Source organism: Xiphias gladius, chromosome 17 (genome assembly GCF_016859285.1).
Source record: "Xiphias gladius isolate SHS-SW01 ecotype Sanya breed wild chromosome 17, ASM1685928v1, whole genome shotgun sequence".
Taxonomy (NCBI): Eukaryota; Metazoa; Chordata; class Actinopteri; order Istiophoriformes; family Xiphiidae; genus Xiphias; species Xiphias gladius.
Window position 1 is genome coordinate 19,370,603 of NC_053416.1, and position 16,311 is coordinate 19,386,913.

General features: G+C 39.8%; 1 protein-coding gene across 6 annotated transcripts in view; it reads left to right on the forward strand.

Moving 5' to 3' along the window:
• LOC120802421 (unconventional myosin-XVIIIa-like) overlaps positions 1 to 16,311 on the forward strand; it is a 65,645-nt gene that overhangs the window by 23,236 nt on the left and 26,098 nt on the right. For all 6 annotated transcript variants that reach the window (XM_040150217.1, XM_040150219.1, XM_040150214.1 and 3 more), the window contains 14 exons: positions 440 to 526; positions 2,957 to 3,095; positions 4,101 to 4,260; positions 4,347 to 4,533; positions 5,751 to 5,976; positions 6,131 to 6,240; positions 7,342 to 7,407; positions 8,853 to 8,981; positions 13,575 to 13,718; positions 13,929 to 14,018; positions 14,184 to 14,303; positions 14,434 to 14,548; positions 15,779 to 15,906; positions 16,106 to 16,260. In XM_040150217.1, coding sequence (XP_040006151.1) covers positions 440 to 526; positions 2,957 to 3,095; positions 4,101 to 4,260; positions 4,347 to 4,533; positions 5,751 to 5,976; positions 6,131 to 6,240; positions 7,342 to 7,407; positions 8,853 to 8,981; positions 13,575 to 13,718; positions 13,929 to 14,018; positions 14,184 to 14,303; positions 14,434 to 14,548; positions 15,779 to 15,906; positions 16,106 to 16,260 — 1,856 coding nt within the window. The remainder of the gene's footprint in view (positions 1 to 439; positions 527 to 2,956; positions 3,096 to 4,100; positions 4,261 to 4,346; positions 4,534 to 5,750; positions 5,977 to 6,130; positions 6,241 to 7,341; positions 7,408 to 8,852; positions 8,982 to 13,574; positions 13,719 to 13,928; positions 14,019 to 14,183; positions 14,304 to 14,433; positions 14,549 to 15,778; positions 15,907 to 16,105; positions 16,261 to 16,311) is intronic.

Genomic DNA, 16,311 nt, shown 5'->3' on the forward strand with positions numbered 1-16,311 from the left:
TTTTTGTTGATCTACTAATCGATTAATCGATTAGACACAGCTCAACCTGGCACTCCTTGTTGAAATTAACCATTCATCGGCACCGGGGTCACATGCAGTCATGTCTCCGAGGGCTAATGGCAGCATGGGATCAGAGTTGTGTTGGATCAGTCAACAACGATTAGCCCCTTCTTGAGTAAACATATTTGTCTATGGCCATAGAAAGATTTTAACCCAGGGCTCCAAGCTGCCTAGCATGCTGAACTCTATGTCAGACACGGAATTCATTTTTTAATGTGTTTCCAGAAAAAATAATTTAAAGAAATGTATTATTTATTTTCATAAAAAGACCCCAAAACAAAACACTATTTACATCTGCCGTAAAAAAAACAAACAAAAAAAACCTAAAGAAAACAAAAAAAACCCAAGCCTGTCAATTTGCCTGTCTGTCTTCCTCCAGGAGAACATAGAGCTTGCTTTAGATGACACAGAGCCCAGCACATCTCTCTCTGTGGCAGTGGTAGACCAAGCCTCAAGCCAAGCGCTGGTGAGTCAATGCTATATTGAATCTGTTAATTTCTGTTTACAATGATTCACACTTTCATAGTCACGTATTTTTTCTTGATATTTTCATATATGACTGTAATTATTCTAATAATTTGCCTCTGAATGCTTCTCAGAACACCTAAGGGACTTGCATGACTTTCATGATCTATTATCACATGGTAATCTCTGGACAACCTTTTTGTATTCAGCGATGACTATTATTTTTAAGCATTAGATGTTTTTTTTTTTTTTTGGGGTTTTTAAATATTGATTGGTGTTGTTTGGCAGAGGCTGGAAAGAGAGGGTAACAGCAGAAAAAGAAAGGTTAAAGAACTGACTTAGAGAAAGAAAATCAATATTTGGCATTTGCAGCCTGTGATCTGCACCATGGAAACAGAAAAGGCAGAGTTTACAGAGTCATAGATCACTTTGGTATAATTTCCAGTGTGTTTGGTTTGAGTGCTTTACTTGTAAAAGGGTCCCCACTCTAATGGGAATGTCATCAGAAGCAGTGAACTGTAGTACATCACACTAAAAACCAAAGGAAAAAAAAAAAACACTGATTCTTTAAAGTAATTTCTGAAGTCAGCTCTAAAGATCAGCTGCTTAGAATGAAAAGACATTTTTATCAAAGATTTTTTTTTGCACTCCCAGATATTTTTTTCCTGTCATAGCCCAGATTTCCGTTATCACAAACAGCCTTAATGCTCAATTCATTGCAAGCCTCACAGTTGTCATATGTCTCCTCCAAACTGATACTCTGTGTTGTATTTTCAGCCAGTGTAGTGTGCACTGCTGATAAGGATGTCTCCAGTGTAACTTCCAGATAGCTGCTAAAACAGTTTTTGGTTTTGTGGGTTTGGCTCCTAAGCTGGGGTTCCCAGGGTGGATTCAGGCATTAGCCATTTTTAACCAAGCTGGCTACCTTAGTGTAGAGATTGTTTTCTCTGGAGCTTTGCGTAATCCAAACAACAATAGTGGCTTATTCTAAATGCCTTTAGCCAAAAAGTGTACCAATCAATCCTTTGAACTCTGGTATGTATGTATGTAAGTGTGCTGTTTAATTCTTTAAACATAAATTAACCTTTTTAAAATACACTGTCCCACCTGTGGGATGCTTTGGCCTTGGTAGTGCTACTTTAGGTGTGTTTTGGTCTGTACGGGACTCAGCCTTCACACAACCTTTACAAATTATACATTGTTTGAAAACTCTAAGTCTCCTGAATATATCAGTGCAAAGCATTTTAGGATCTGCATATTACTGCAAAAGTGTTGAAACAGAAGTCCTTCAGACTTGTGGCTATGGCTTCACAGTGTTTTCCCACACAAAAGGTGATACTACAGGCCTTATATTCCCTTTTTCTATAACAAAAAAAGTAGCTGAGGAAAAAAACAACAGCTAGCATTTCTACCATGTTTGAGCCCCTTATACTCATTCTGACTTTTTGGTTGTATAATCTAAAGAGTTACATTTCAGAGGAAACCAAACTTGTGACTGTGATGAAAAGGGCTGAAGAACAGTAACCTTTTTTATTGGGGGTAAATTATTTTTGGGCTTGTGTCTGGTAAAAGGTTAAACATATTGTATGGTATGGGTGCTAATATCTGTACTGGACTGTCCAATAAAGTCACATTCACGTGGTTGTTATAATAAAAGAAGGCAACAGAAACCTTTCCCGTGCACTTATTCCGTGATCATCATTGCCGGAGAGGGTTTTATTTTCTTTTCTTGGTTCACATTAATTAAAATAGTAATTGCATTACTTTTTAATCCATTCTACTCTGCTACTCCTCATATTCACAAAACTTCTTTTTATTTCCATTTAGATTAAAAGGAAACACTAAATTGATGATTCTATTACAACAGCAAGTGCTGAAGGGCACAGGGGCCACAAATGCTTTTGAAACTTTAATTTAGGCCAGTCACAACTGGCTCATATTGGGGAAACATTCAGCAAACTAGTTTTATTGACATTCAGGAGAGCGGCTAATTTTTAATGAAACATTGACTATAGAAGGCAGCACCAAGCATTTGAAGGATCCTTCTCAGAATCTTTCTTAAGTAGCAATATCTTGAAATATCCTCTGATTCATAAGTGTGTTCTCATTTAATCGCCAGATCAAGCTATATGTCCTTGGAGCAAGGTGGTTTGTTACTTGGTGTCCTCTGCGTTGGACTTGGAGTTTGTTATGTATTGGGGAATGTTACTAATTGCTTTAGAGGCAGACCTTGTAGTAAAGATTGTCAAATTGGTAAACTGGAAAGTAAGTCTTTGGTTCCTTTCGGTGAGATAGTCATTTTTACTCGTGTACTATTGTTCCATAAGGACTGAAGGTAAAACAGCATTTCCTGTCCACATTAGGATTGAACTAAGGACCTATGACCTCTGTGCGTGTGTGTCTATGTGTGTATACGTTTGATATTTGACAGGTACGGACAGTTCGAACAGATGAGGCACGGGGCCTGTTGTGGCTGATGGAGGAGGAGGCACTGCAGCCTGGGGGATCCGAGGAAACACTGTTGGGACGTCTCTTTAGCTACTATGGACCTGCTGAGGGCGAGAGTAAAGGCAAAAAGAGGACAAACACACACACACACACACACACGCACGCACGCACGCACGCACGCACACACACACACACACACACAGGCGCACATGAACTCACACTTAAAGCTAATACAAAGAATGGCACGCTTTCTCCTAATGGTGTTTAAAGAAATTGACAGAAATCTAATCCTCCAAATTAAAGAGCTAATATGATTATTTAATCCAAATATAATGCACGTTATATTAATATTGATGATGTTGACAACTGTCATCTCAGTTGTTGTGGCATGAAATGTGCAATTTTTGATCATTTGGTAGAGCAGAATCCTTCTTCAGTCTACACTCTCGATACTTTTGCAGTATTTACCAACTCTTGTTATAGGTTTAATTTTGGAAAAAGACATTTTATGATATGTTAATAAGAGTTTTTGAGAGTTGTATCAGTACTCTACTGAGACTTTTGGCTCACAGTATGCTGTATTGTATCATGGAGAATGTGCTCCTCATATCAATGTAATAGGTTGTACACAACGCATTATAAGCCAGATTGACCAGTGTCATACTATAGATGAGTTATACCAATCCTTCTAAGTATATCGTTGGCAACCTTGACAACACTTGCCAAGGTTACAGCTTATAAAAATTCCCCCAACAGAATTCAGGAAAGACAGGGGGCAAACTGTCATTTTAGCCTTCTAAAACAACAGCGGAAAGTTTCTCATTCAAACTCTTTATAAAGGCCATATTTGAGCTTTTCTCTCTAGTTTATCACCCATATCTTTTTGATAGGTTTCCAAGTCATATGAGGTAGACGATTGCATTGTTTATGAGAATACAGTACCATGAATCTAAACATATAACACAAAAACTGCATGGACAGGTTAATGGGATCCATGAAAAACTAGGTTAGGAACAGACTGTCTGTTATTATCAGACACCCTTCATGCAGACTGTATATTTTCGTCATATCTCTGTGTATATACAATGAACCTGGGGATCTCACAGTGCCGTCTACATTTACATCAGGTCACACTTTCCTCTTGAAGAGTGAAAAGGATAAACATTTCCTGCTGGGGCACAGTCATGGGACCGACTGGGTGGAGTACAATGTCTGCGGGTGGCTGAACTACGCCAAGCATAATCCTGCCTCTAACAATGCTACAAGCCTCCTGCAGGACTCCCAGAAGTAAGCACCACACGTGACATGGACATAAGATATTACTTTAGTGGATTATTACAAAATGTCATACTGAGGTACTGTATCTCTTGCAGGAAGATCATAAGCTCACTGGTCATGAACCGAGCGGGTGGAGCCACTGTTTTGTCCGGTTCCATTGCAGGCCTTGAAGGTGTTTCCCAGCTGTCCTTGCGACGGGCCACTAGCATGAGAAAGACCTTCACCACAGGAGTGGCTGCTATCAAGAAGAAGTCCTTGTGCATCCAGATAAAGCTTCAAGTGGTGAGAGGAGAGGAGCCAATCAAACTATATCTTTATATGTTTGTCCACTGTTAACTCCAAGTTGCAAAACATCAACTGGAGCTGGAACTGTATATGGGGATGTAGGATGGCATTGGGCACCATAACAAAACCAGCCAGTCTGTATTTAATATGAAAATTGAAGTAAAATGAAAACATCAAAATATTATAGCTCCATTAGCAACATTGTTTATGTTAAGATTAACTCACCTGAGTCCCTGTGATGTACTTCTACCAAGCCCACTGAGAATCAACACCCCAGTCTTCGTGTTTCTTGTTTGCTAACAGTTTAGCTATAGAAACTTGACAGGTTGAAGGACTATATCAAGGCTCATGGCTTTAAAATGGATGGGATGAAGGCCAGTATTTGGGCTGCAGTCAGAGATAAATCTGAAAATGATATTAGGCCCGGTGTTAATGTGCTATGAGAACAGCTCAGCAGCTACTTTGCCTCCAAACCCATTGCTTGACAAGAACATTCATATTGAATAATTCTGCAAAACCCCAGATTGCATTTTTTAAATCCAGTACCATGCTATTTTAAAATTAAAATTATGGTGAAACATGGTATGGTTGTTTTGAATCCATCATCATCATAATAATTCTTCCTTCTCCCCCCAAAAACTTCTCTGAGTTAAGATATCAATAACCAGAAGAGAGGAAAGAATTAAACAACACTTTGAGGTAGAAAATTGTGTAATCAAACAATACCATAATATCCCATAGTAAAGTAATAAGATTGGCACTTAGAAAGCCAAAATATGGGTCATTATCTTTCGAATTTAAAAAATTGTAAGTTCCACAACAAAAATGGATCAAAACGGAAAGCCATCAGCCTTATATGGAATCCACGTTAAACTTATACAGTATATAGAAACACACATTCACTTATGGGTAGGCTATAAAAATTGAGATTATAAAGTCAAATGTATTATCTGTCTACCAGCATTATCATGGAGTTATTAAGTGCTCGAGTACAAAATTATACAGAATGAATGGTAGATTTAACTTGTGTGGATAAGGATGAAAAAATTTCTAAGAATTCTTTAAAAATGCAGTGTTGTAAGAGCTGGTACGCAGAGCATTTGTTTGTTTTAAGTAAAAAAGTTAAGCTATATATAGATACATCAGTGGAAGATATTGCATTGGCTGCTCGCCTGTTCCGACAAGAGTCCATGAACCTTCTCCGTCTTCTCCAGGATGCTCTCCTTGACATGGTGCGGAGGTCCAGGATTCACTTTGTTCACTGCATATTGCCCAAGGCAGATGCCCTCAAGGCTCTGAGCGGATCTCTGTACAAAGGAGGGGAATGTGAGGCTCAAGGGGAGAGTGGAGATTCCAGCTTAATGCAGTTAGATGTAGCCTTGCTCCGTGCTCAGCTGCGTGGATCCAAGCTGCTTGATTCTCTCCGGATCTACAGGCAAGGTGAGGTAGCTGCTTCAGTAACACACGAAGGACAGGCACAAAAATACACACCTGTTTGTCCATGTGTATTAAGACATGGGGTCCTGTAAAATACCACTACTCTCTATAAATATTTGCAAAATATAATGTTGTTATCCAATATTGACCTTCACAGGTTACCCCGATCACATGGTGTTCTCTGAGTTTCGACGGCGCTTTGATGTGCTAGCACCGCACCTCACCAAGAAGCACGGGAGGAATTACATAGTGAAGGACGAGCGGAGAGTAAGTCAATCAGTGAGAGAGAGAGTAAAATGTACAGCTCTGCCAGTGGCCAAGCACAGTGAAGATTAATGTTGTGAAGAGGCAGCTTCATTACATCTCCCCCTGATTCGTCAGCAGCCAACCGACAGAGAAATGAACCTTGATTCGTCAGAGCTATTGTAATGATATAATCAACCTCATCAGTATCATGCCTGTGAAAGAGGCAGATCAGTGTTACAGAATAACATTCAAGTAGATGCAGTAATCGTCTTTCGTAATTGCGGCACTGGAAACTAGCAGCCAAGGTTTTCCTTGTTACTTTGACTGGTGCTTTACCACTTTAACGCTTTTGATCATGAAAAAACTTTAGATGAAGCCTGGTGTGAGTTTTATTCTTAAAAGTCAACTATGAGTGAAGGTGTGCCGTGCATTGGTCCTCTGAAAGAGAAGCCCCAGTTGAAGTGTGGTGGAGAGAAAAAAAATAAAAAAGTTTGTTTCCAGACAGAAATGAGAGAAAGAGGGGGAGAAAAGCTCTTTTCCCTTGTGTCGGTGTATTGGGGCTGTGTTTCTGTGGAAACACTGGCAAACAAAAGCCCCCCAGTGCTAATGGCAAACCTTTCCTGGTGTAGTCTAGAGGTGGAGTTTCAGGCTGGAGGCTCAAGTAGAGAGAAGAGGCAAAGACAATAATACACCTACAGTATACACAGGCTGATAAATAGACAGGGAAAGGAGAGGCTCCACGCTGACTGATGGTGTACGTATACATAGGCTATATGTGTTCAGACCTGCAATGGGACCAACACCACAAGGGGACCATGAGGAATAAGCCAGATGCAGCTGGATTGTGAGGGACAAGTTCTAATTGGTTTGTTATTGGGGTTGGGAGGTTCTGGGGAGCCAAAGTTATCCCATGCTTACTGTCTTGCTTTCAAAAACAAAATACAGTCGGGAATGGATGTGAGAGAAGAGGAAATACTGCGCTGTACCATTAGTTCAAGATGGCAACTTGGGGGAACTGTGGACTACTGAACAGTTGCAGTGTCAGTAGAAGTTACCACTGGATCCAGCAGTTGAAAGACTAAGTGTGTGTGTATGTTTGTGTATATGTGTGCCTTTGCCCAGGCTGTGGAAGAGCTACTGGAGTCCCTGGATTTGGAGAAGCGCAGCCACCACATGGGTCTGAGCAGGGTGAGTAATGCCACCACACCTCAAATGAATAAACAGCTTTAAAATTATTGAATAAACCTCTGCTGTGAATGGCTGCCAGTTTCAGACCTCTTAGATCTGCAGTACACAGCTTTTTTTTAAATCTTTGTATGTTTTTTAAAGGACACTTGCTGTCTGGGGGAGTGTGTCTTTCATTACACTCGTCCCTCTTTGAGTTTCGTTTGCCATCCTTTTTGGAGAGTTGCCAAGCCTTGCCCCCTCTTCCAGTCCTTTAGTGGCTACCCGAGAGGCATGTCTCTTCCCTGCCTGACTATGTGACTGAATTCCCTCTTTCTTTTCAGGTCATTACAGCAAATTCTCAGAACTGATGGCCTTCTTTGTTTTTCACCATGACCATTGTAAAGTAATCACAGTAAACACTGCTTGGCACAGTGAGGTCTAATCCTATCAGCCAGAAAGTGGCCATCAGCCAAGAAGGAAATCAAAGGAAACAATACTGAACTTATGCTCCCAGATATGTGCAGTGTAAAACACATGACACAAGAATGATTTGGAGGCAGCTTCACATGGTGCCACACTTTGGAGTGTGAAATGGGCTCAGAAGTCGACAAGCACATTTGGCCTTTCACAAAGTGTTCCAGTGGCATCTTAGCAACCTATCTCACTTGCATGCCAATTACACCAACCCCGAATAACCTTACAGCAATAGTTTCAAAGCTCTTTACCAGATAAAATCTGCCATTAGTGATAGCCACATGTCTACAAACAGCAAAGCTGTATACATTTTAGAATGTACTACATACATGTCATGATGATGAAAGACAAACAGCTTCTGCTCAAGCCCCACTAAGCAATTTGAAAAGTAATATTCATTGATGGCACAGGATGCATCACTCCTCCCTTCTGGTTTACAGATTTCCCTACTAAAGCTGTTTGATCATTTCCAGCTTGTGCTTTGTTAACAGATCACATATGGATTTGGTAATTTATAAAGCACTGGGGCTTGTGTAGAGAGACCTTGGGTGGAGACGGTTTTCCTGTCATCATCCATCCATTTTAATGGCTTGCTGCCATCATATCTAGGATGCATTCGCAGTACCTAATCCCTCTGAGGTATAGACAGGCCGTGACGTGATCTGCTTTCTGTTGGCTGTTTACCTGTGTTTTACCTTTGGCCCAGATTAGAAACAGACAAGGCTGATTGTCTAAGATAATAACTTAATCACACCTTCCTGACTTAGATAAGACTCACTTGTCCATGGATTACACTGTTTCTTATTGATTTACTGCTTCAGTACACTTATTTACTTTTTAACTCCTGTTTTTATTTTTGCTGCTTCACATTAATGCAGGGCCTCTAAATCTTATTTCCCCATGGCTAAAATAAGCATTACATGATCTCTCAATAATTTTATCCTCCACTAATAAATTAATTCTATTTTATGTGTGTGTGTTTTTTGCTCCAGTTGTTCTTCAGAGCTGGCACTTTGGCTAAGCTGGAGGAACAGAGGGATGAGCAGACCAAGCGTAATCTAACCCTGTTCCAAGCTGCCTGTAGAGGCTACCTGGCACGGCAAGCCTTCAAGAAAAGAAAGGTAGGCGAGCTGTCTCACTGAGATGAAAGGCTTTTTTTCAAAGGTAGTCTAAGCTCAAAACACCAAGGATATATTAATCCAAACTAAGTAAAAGTATATTTAAGTCACAAATTTTATCCAAATCATCATTTGAATGAGAAAAAATCAAATGGATTCATTTTGATATATTGTAATACACAAGTGACAAATGCAAAAAAAAAAAAAGTATACTTGCAAAGGCTAACAAAGTCAATATCAAGCATTTTGCTCTGTTGCTGTTTCTGTTTAATAAAGTAGTTGAAGAATGTGAGCTTCAGAGGTCTTTATGCCTAGAAGTCCACCAAGAGTTGAGAGTCCCCTTTTCAGAGCAAATTTTAGTGCCTGTTTGGTCTGCTCTTAGGGTAGATCCAACCAGCACTGCTGTAAATCTTTAGCTAATTACAAATGTGCTCTCTAAATGTAATGCCCCCTGACCCCCATCCTCCTGTACTGTAGTCCATCCCATCATCTTTTCCAAGGGGACATTGGCTAGTGGCATTTCCATTCCTGTTGCATTTTATCAAACCACCCCCCTCAAATGCGGCCATATCAAACACGCTGCTGACTCACACACCCGTCTGCTCTGCCCATCTTTCATTTTTCTCCCAGTATGTGATGGGTCCATCTCTCTGGACCTCATACATGTCCTGTTGTGATGTATGGAGCCCTGCAGTCTTTTTCCCACTCTGCATTTACTATTTAAGTGAACGTGCCGCTTCAACTTGTGATGAACCAGCAGAAACAGAATCAGCGTTACTGAACTCCATATCCATTATGTTGTACTGTTAGCGAGTAGATATCTTGTTCACTTGCATATGATGCCAGTAAAAATAATAAAGTGTCATCTTTGGTATAAGGTAAATCAATATGAACTTTTATATTACTGGACTTCCAGCTCTCTCCTGTAAACACTGTTTTTACTACAAGAGTTTTAGTATTGGATGTTGGTTGGAAATGTGGAAGCAAGAGAGGCCAGTGTATTAAATGTGAAGTTCAAAGGTCATTATTCACACAGTGAAGCAGGCTAAGAGCCTGATGCTTCATAATCTGCTAGAACTTGAAGAGAACCAACAGTGAGGAAACATTCAAAATTGCTAGGCAACTGTACAGTTACAAAATCCATTCGTAAAGACACAATTTTTTCGCTCTGCCCTCGTAGATACCACCATCTCCTTCAAATGTATCTATAATAGAAGGATAAGACTTTATTTTTATTTTATCTTTTAATTTTATTGTGCTTAAACTCAATTAAGTTGGCAAGGTAAGGTGTGTTTTGTAATTATGATAGTCATGAGTGCTACCGCAGATTCTATCAAGTCAAAGGTACAGGATGATCTGGTGTAGAGGTTTATTTAAACTGTGTACATGTCAATGCACATTACAGTCATATTACTTTCATACTCAGTTTCTCTCAAGAATCTGTCTGTTTAATTCCATTCAGGTCAATTCGATTCAGTTCTCTGAACTTTATTCATCCCCAGTGGGATAATTAAAAAATGACATGCAGCAGAGAACACACACAAGCACAAACACACATATCTCAATAACACACATAGAATGAAGCTCAAATTGCAAAGACCGATTGTTTATACTTTAATAGAATAGTTTAATATTTTGGAAATATGTGTAACATCTTACTGAAAGTTAGATGAAAAGATTGATACCACTTTCATGTCTGTCTGTGTGGCAAAGATGAAGCTACCCGTCAGCAGCCAGTTGAATTTGGTTAGCACCAAGACAAACCAGCTGATTGGCTTCTGTTTAACAGACAGAAAAGAGGGGTATCGATCTTCTTGGCAAAAAGTGAATACTGTACTTTTGTTCCTAACAAAAAAATGAATGTAAATAGAATAGAAATTAGAAATATTCCAGTTCTTCTCACAGTGTAGAGAGAGCTTATGATAATAAGAGAATGGCTTAGATCACTGATCATAGATTTGGATCAAAAAGTCTGAGCTATGTCCTATACTTCTAAACATACAATACATGGCCCAATCTGATTCAGTGTTTAGAGCAGTTTGGTGCAGGTATTCACTGCACTGGAACAGTAACAAACAAATTCCCAAACAATATTCTTTCAAACAATTGAATGATTTGACAAGTCATGTCAAATCATTGAGGTTATGTTTTTTGGACTCAACTACAAAAATTACTTAATTGTACTATTTTAAAAGAAATATCTTGAAGCTTTTAACAGTATCTTAACAGTATAACAGGTGTGAGAATGAGATGTGAAAATGTGTACTGTAGAGAAAACAGAAGATAAACTGGTTTGCTTCCCCTTGCTTTCCCCTTTTGTTATATACTGCTCAAGCAACACAGTATGCTAGATTTATTACTATTCAGCTGTTACATGTATGGTATATACATGTCTTGAAGTGATGAATTGAATGATTGTGATGAATTGAATTCCCACTGAATCTCATTCTGTTTATATTATTACTGCTTCTACTAGTCGACACCAGAGTTATAGAAGCAGGGCTCTAGAAGCAGGGCCTCTCTCCACAGAGAAGATTTACAGAATGTGTTGTTGTTAAATCTTAGAATAATCAACATATAATGACAGTCACTTGCGCCCTTGCTGTTACCCTGTTATCCCTTTGTGAAAATTGATAGGGCTCCATAGCCTCTTGAAGTATCCAGTCGAAGCAGGTACACTAGACAGTAATTTGCCTCTGGAACAGGGAGGGTGAGTTCTCGTGAAGCCTCTCAGACACTTGCTAGTTGATGTATATGGATGTGACAGAAAGTCACAAGTTCCCTTGATTGATATTCCTTGGCATGTTAACCTTGTGAGGCTGTGCCAAGCCCACCAGAATTTTTCTTGTTTTTTTGTTTTTTTCCCCCCTTTCAACTGTCTCCTGAAGCGGACAACCTGACATTTTAAAAGTCTGTTATTTTGCCTCAGCAGGCACTTGCCGCATTGGGAGTATTGTCCTTCAGGTATCCTACAGATTTTTTTATTTTATTTTTTTTTAGTTATTCACATTGAAATCAGTGTGAAGTAACAAACATAGCTTTAGTCTAATAATACTATACCAATGGATTTAAACCCTTTCCCTGCATTCCAGCAGATATCGTTGAATGTTAACAGATACCTTTAACAGACAGGGGATTCTACACGGTATCGCAATAATTTGAAACATTCAATCCCATAGATCTGTATCAAAGAAACATAAACACCTCCCACTGCAAAGGACTGCGTAGCTCCTGCATTGGTATGAGGTACATTTCTTTGTATGATGTGTACCCTCTCCAGTGTTTTTTTTCTAGGACCATGCTAATGCAAACAGCTAGATTATAGCTCTTGGAAATTTAGAGATTTCAGAATTGAAATGTCATTCACATATGTGTTCCTCTTTGGTGACTGCTTCTCCGTATGTGTGTTCAGATTCAGGATCTAGCAATCCGTCGCATCCAGATAGTATAATGATACTGAAATTAGCCAGGCATGAGCAACCATTTTATTCCTGATGAGACCATACATGTAATCAGAGCTGCTATCCTTTAGCAAGGCATGATTTCATATAGAAGAAATCCCCAGAAACTGAGGTGCAGGATCAAAGTGACATTGGACGGTGCTACAGTCGTGTATTGCAGCACTCAGATGTCTCATATGCCTGCAGACATATGAATGTACACACACACACACATACACACACACACACACACACACACACACTATAAACACATCTATGTATATGCAGAATATTGAGGAAGAAGATGGAAACCATGCTTTTCTCTTAATCTCTACTCACAATCCTAATTCACATCATGCTGTTTTACAGTTGTCACACCCTCTTAATGTGATATGAATACAAAAATGGCTATCTGTTGTACTCGTGTAGTATAATCTTTTGTTTGTTTCCCAATCATTTTAGACTAAATATGATGAGTGAAACCTGTTTAAATCTTCTTCTACAGATTTACTGCATTTTGGTCCATGTTAAGGCTTTCACTGTGTGACAAATCCTAATTGGTCATAGAGAGTACCTTCAGGGCGAAATGTACCTGATGCTGAAAATTGTGTTGCTCTAATTGGGTTTGCTCATAATCTGCTGCTTCTAGAGAGTCTCATGCATAAGCAGCATGGAAATCGTGTAATACTTGGAATTAGCTGCCAACATGTTTGACTTAATTAATCAAAAATTAGCTTCTAGCCTTGGAACACACTCAGCAGAAAGTCTCCAGAGGAGGTGGGCAGGTTCTGGGATAGCTGCTCGCCCATATACAGGCAATAAAACACAAGGCTGAGGAAAGCAGTGTTTTTCAAATATTGTTCATTGGAGGTGAAGATGATATGGTAACAGCAGATGAGTTCTTACAAGCATTTATTCCAGTGAGGAATTAAGATTTTCCTAATTTAATGGCATTGTTCCATGGACCTGTGCTGCAGTAAAGTTGTTGCTATCTGTGTTTATTATGAAGCTCTTATTTGTATTAGAAAATTGAATTGCAGATACAGTTACAAGTAATTACAATAACATTACACTCAATCGACTCATCGACTCCGCAAACACCCACATTCACATATGTGTTCCTCTTTGGGGACTGCTTCTCCGTATGTGTGTTCAGATTCAGGATCTAGCAATCCGTTGCATCCAGAAAAACATCAAGAAGAACCACGGTGTGAAGGACTGGCCATGGTGGAAGCTCTTCACCACAGTCCAGCCCCTTATCAAGGTCCAGCTCACCGAGGAGCAGATGCGAAGCAAAGACGTGAGCAGACCTCTCTGTCTGATACATCCCCACCATAGATAATAGTTTCCTCTCAGCTAGACAGCCTCTAAACCACTTTGAAAATGCACCACCTGCCATGGCTTCATGGCACTTCTAGTCATGAATGTTTAATATTTCTTGTAGTACCTAATATTTTACAGTTTTACCTGTGACATAACGTAACTTATATAGCTGTATTCTGTTCTGCAGGAGGAGATACAGCTGCAGAAATCGAAGCTGGAGAGGGTGGAGAAAGAGCGGAATGAGCTGAGACTGAACACGGATCGATTGGAGAGCAAGGTGGGTTCCGTCGGCCGTGGCAATGCATGCTGGGAGAATGGTGGTTACACGCTTTCATTTCTTTTACTTCAAGATTTGATCGCTTACTTGTACAGTTCCGTGGCGAGAACTTTTTAGATTTGCATTATGCCCTGTGTGTTTCTATGTTTCGATGTTTCTGTCCAGATCGCGGACTTGTTAGCAGAGCTTGCTGATGAGAGAAGCACTAGTGAGTCAGCATCCCAGTTACTGGAGACTGAGACTTCAGAGAGACTCCACCTGGAGAAGGACATGAAGGATCTACAGGCACATACACACACACTAATATATATATATAAAAAAACACTGTAACAACATAGTATTTCACAAATTCCGATTTTAATCTTAAAGACATGTTCAGACAAGTTTGTTTGGTGGGTGAATCTGTGCGTTCCAGGCTAAATTTGAAGCCATGAAGAAACAATTAGAATCACAGGAAATGGAGGTGATGGAAGCTCGACTCATGAAAACATCAGAGCTCAACGGGGAGATGGATGATGATGATGATGCTGGTAAGTGGAGCCAGAAATTGCAAGTTATCATTTGTGACACCACAGTCATCCATCCATGTATTTGATTCTATACCTTAGTATTTGAATTAAACAAAAGAAGACTTTGAGGCTGAGGATTCTCTCTCTTAGGTATGGCAATCTTGGTCATCAGTGTTTTAAAACATTTTCTTTAAATTCACTAATTGATTGTACCTTATGACATTTGCAACAGCTTGCCTAGGCATGCCTGATGGGTATGTCAGCTCAAGTCAGACGCATAATTTACTGAACTGCTCTTACCAGCATTATGTGCACAGTTTGAAAAATCTCCCTTATGCTAATCGTAGCTGCAGGAATGATTGTCTTTGTTTGACTGTTTCAGCAGGAGACATGGCAGTGACACTTGGTCACATCTCGAATCATGCTATTAAGTATATTTTCCAAGTCTGGGATTTACCGCTAGGGGATTAAGATGTTCGCTCTCAGGCATACAACTAATGCCTGTTGCTGATTGGTCGTCCCCTGCTGGGAAAGAGAGCTCCTGCCGAGAGCATATTGTCCATGAGATTTTTTTTTTCTGTCTTCCCACCCCCTTCAACCCACCTCAGAAGACAAGCCATTACAGAGCATATCAGAATTCTTAGATGAATGAGAAAATAATCGTTGGGATCAGAGCCGGTGGCCCTGCATGTTGTCATTATGCTATATATATGCTAATGAACAGCACTGATGGAAGAGCTGGTGTTGGTGTGTGAAGGAGAAATGGACAGCTTCTAAAATGATAAGGCTTGGAAATGAACCTGAACCTGAATGTCTGCCTGGCTGCTGTTATAGTTCTGATAGCCTCTGACAGATCCAGAATTAGGGTCGGCTAAGAACTGTGGAAAGTGCCACTTAGACATGTCCTTCTCTAACTACTATTGTGGTGTGCTCTGAATTCTTACCTCAGGTTTATCAAAGATTAGAGTTGAAAAGCAGAGGCTGTTTTGTAGTTTCCTGTTGAATTTTTTGACCTCATAAGGTTGGGATTAGATGAAAGAAGTTTTTTTTTTTTCCCTGAAAGATTATATTATTTTGGTCCTTGAATGTGATAACCATCGCAGCCAGTACAGTGCACTCCATAATCCACAGCATCAATCATTTCTGAGCTTTTGAGCCTCTTCCTCTGTATACCCTGCTAGGCCTGCATTAAAGTCAGGAGACACCCAAATGTCACACAGACTTTTTCTGAATTGTATGTCTTTCCTCCAGGAGGCGAGTGGCGGATAAAATACAACCGAGCCATTCGTGAAATGGAATGGACCAAAAAGAAACTCGAGCAGGAGTTTGATGACAAACTGGAGACAGAGCAGCAGAGCAAAAGACATCTTGAGAGAAGGGCAAGAAAGTTTTTTAATATTAAGTCACTTAAAAAAATCAAGCCTGTTAGTTGTACAAATCTAATAATGATATGCATTAAACTGTCGTAAAAAAAAAAAAAAAAAAATATATATATATATATATAAATATATATATATATATAGATATATATAAAAAAAAATCTGCGCTTGTTTGCGTGTGTGTTCTTGCACATTGCAGTTGGCTGATTTGCAGACAGATAATGAGGATGTGCAGCGCTCTGTGCAGCAGCTGAAGAAGAAGAGCCAGAAACTGGCGGCAGAGCTGCAGGACACCAAGCTTCATCTAGAGGGACTACAGAGTCGCAACCATGATCTGGAGAAGAAACAGAGGAAGTAAGTTTCAGCTAACCCTCCAACCTTCCAGTCTGTCTGTCTGTCTGTCCA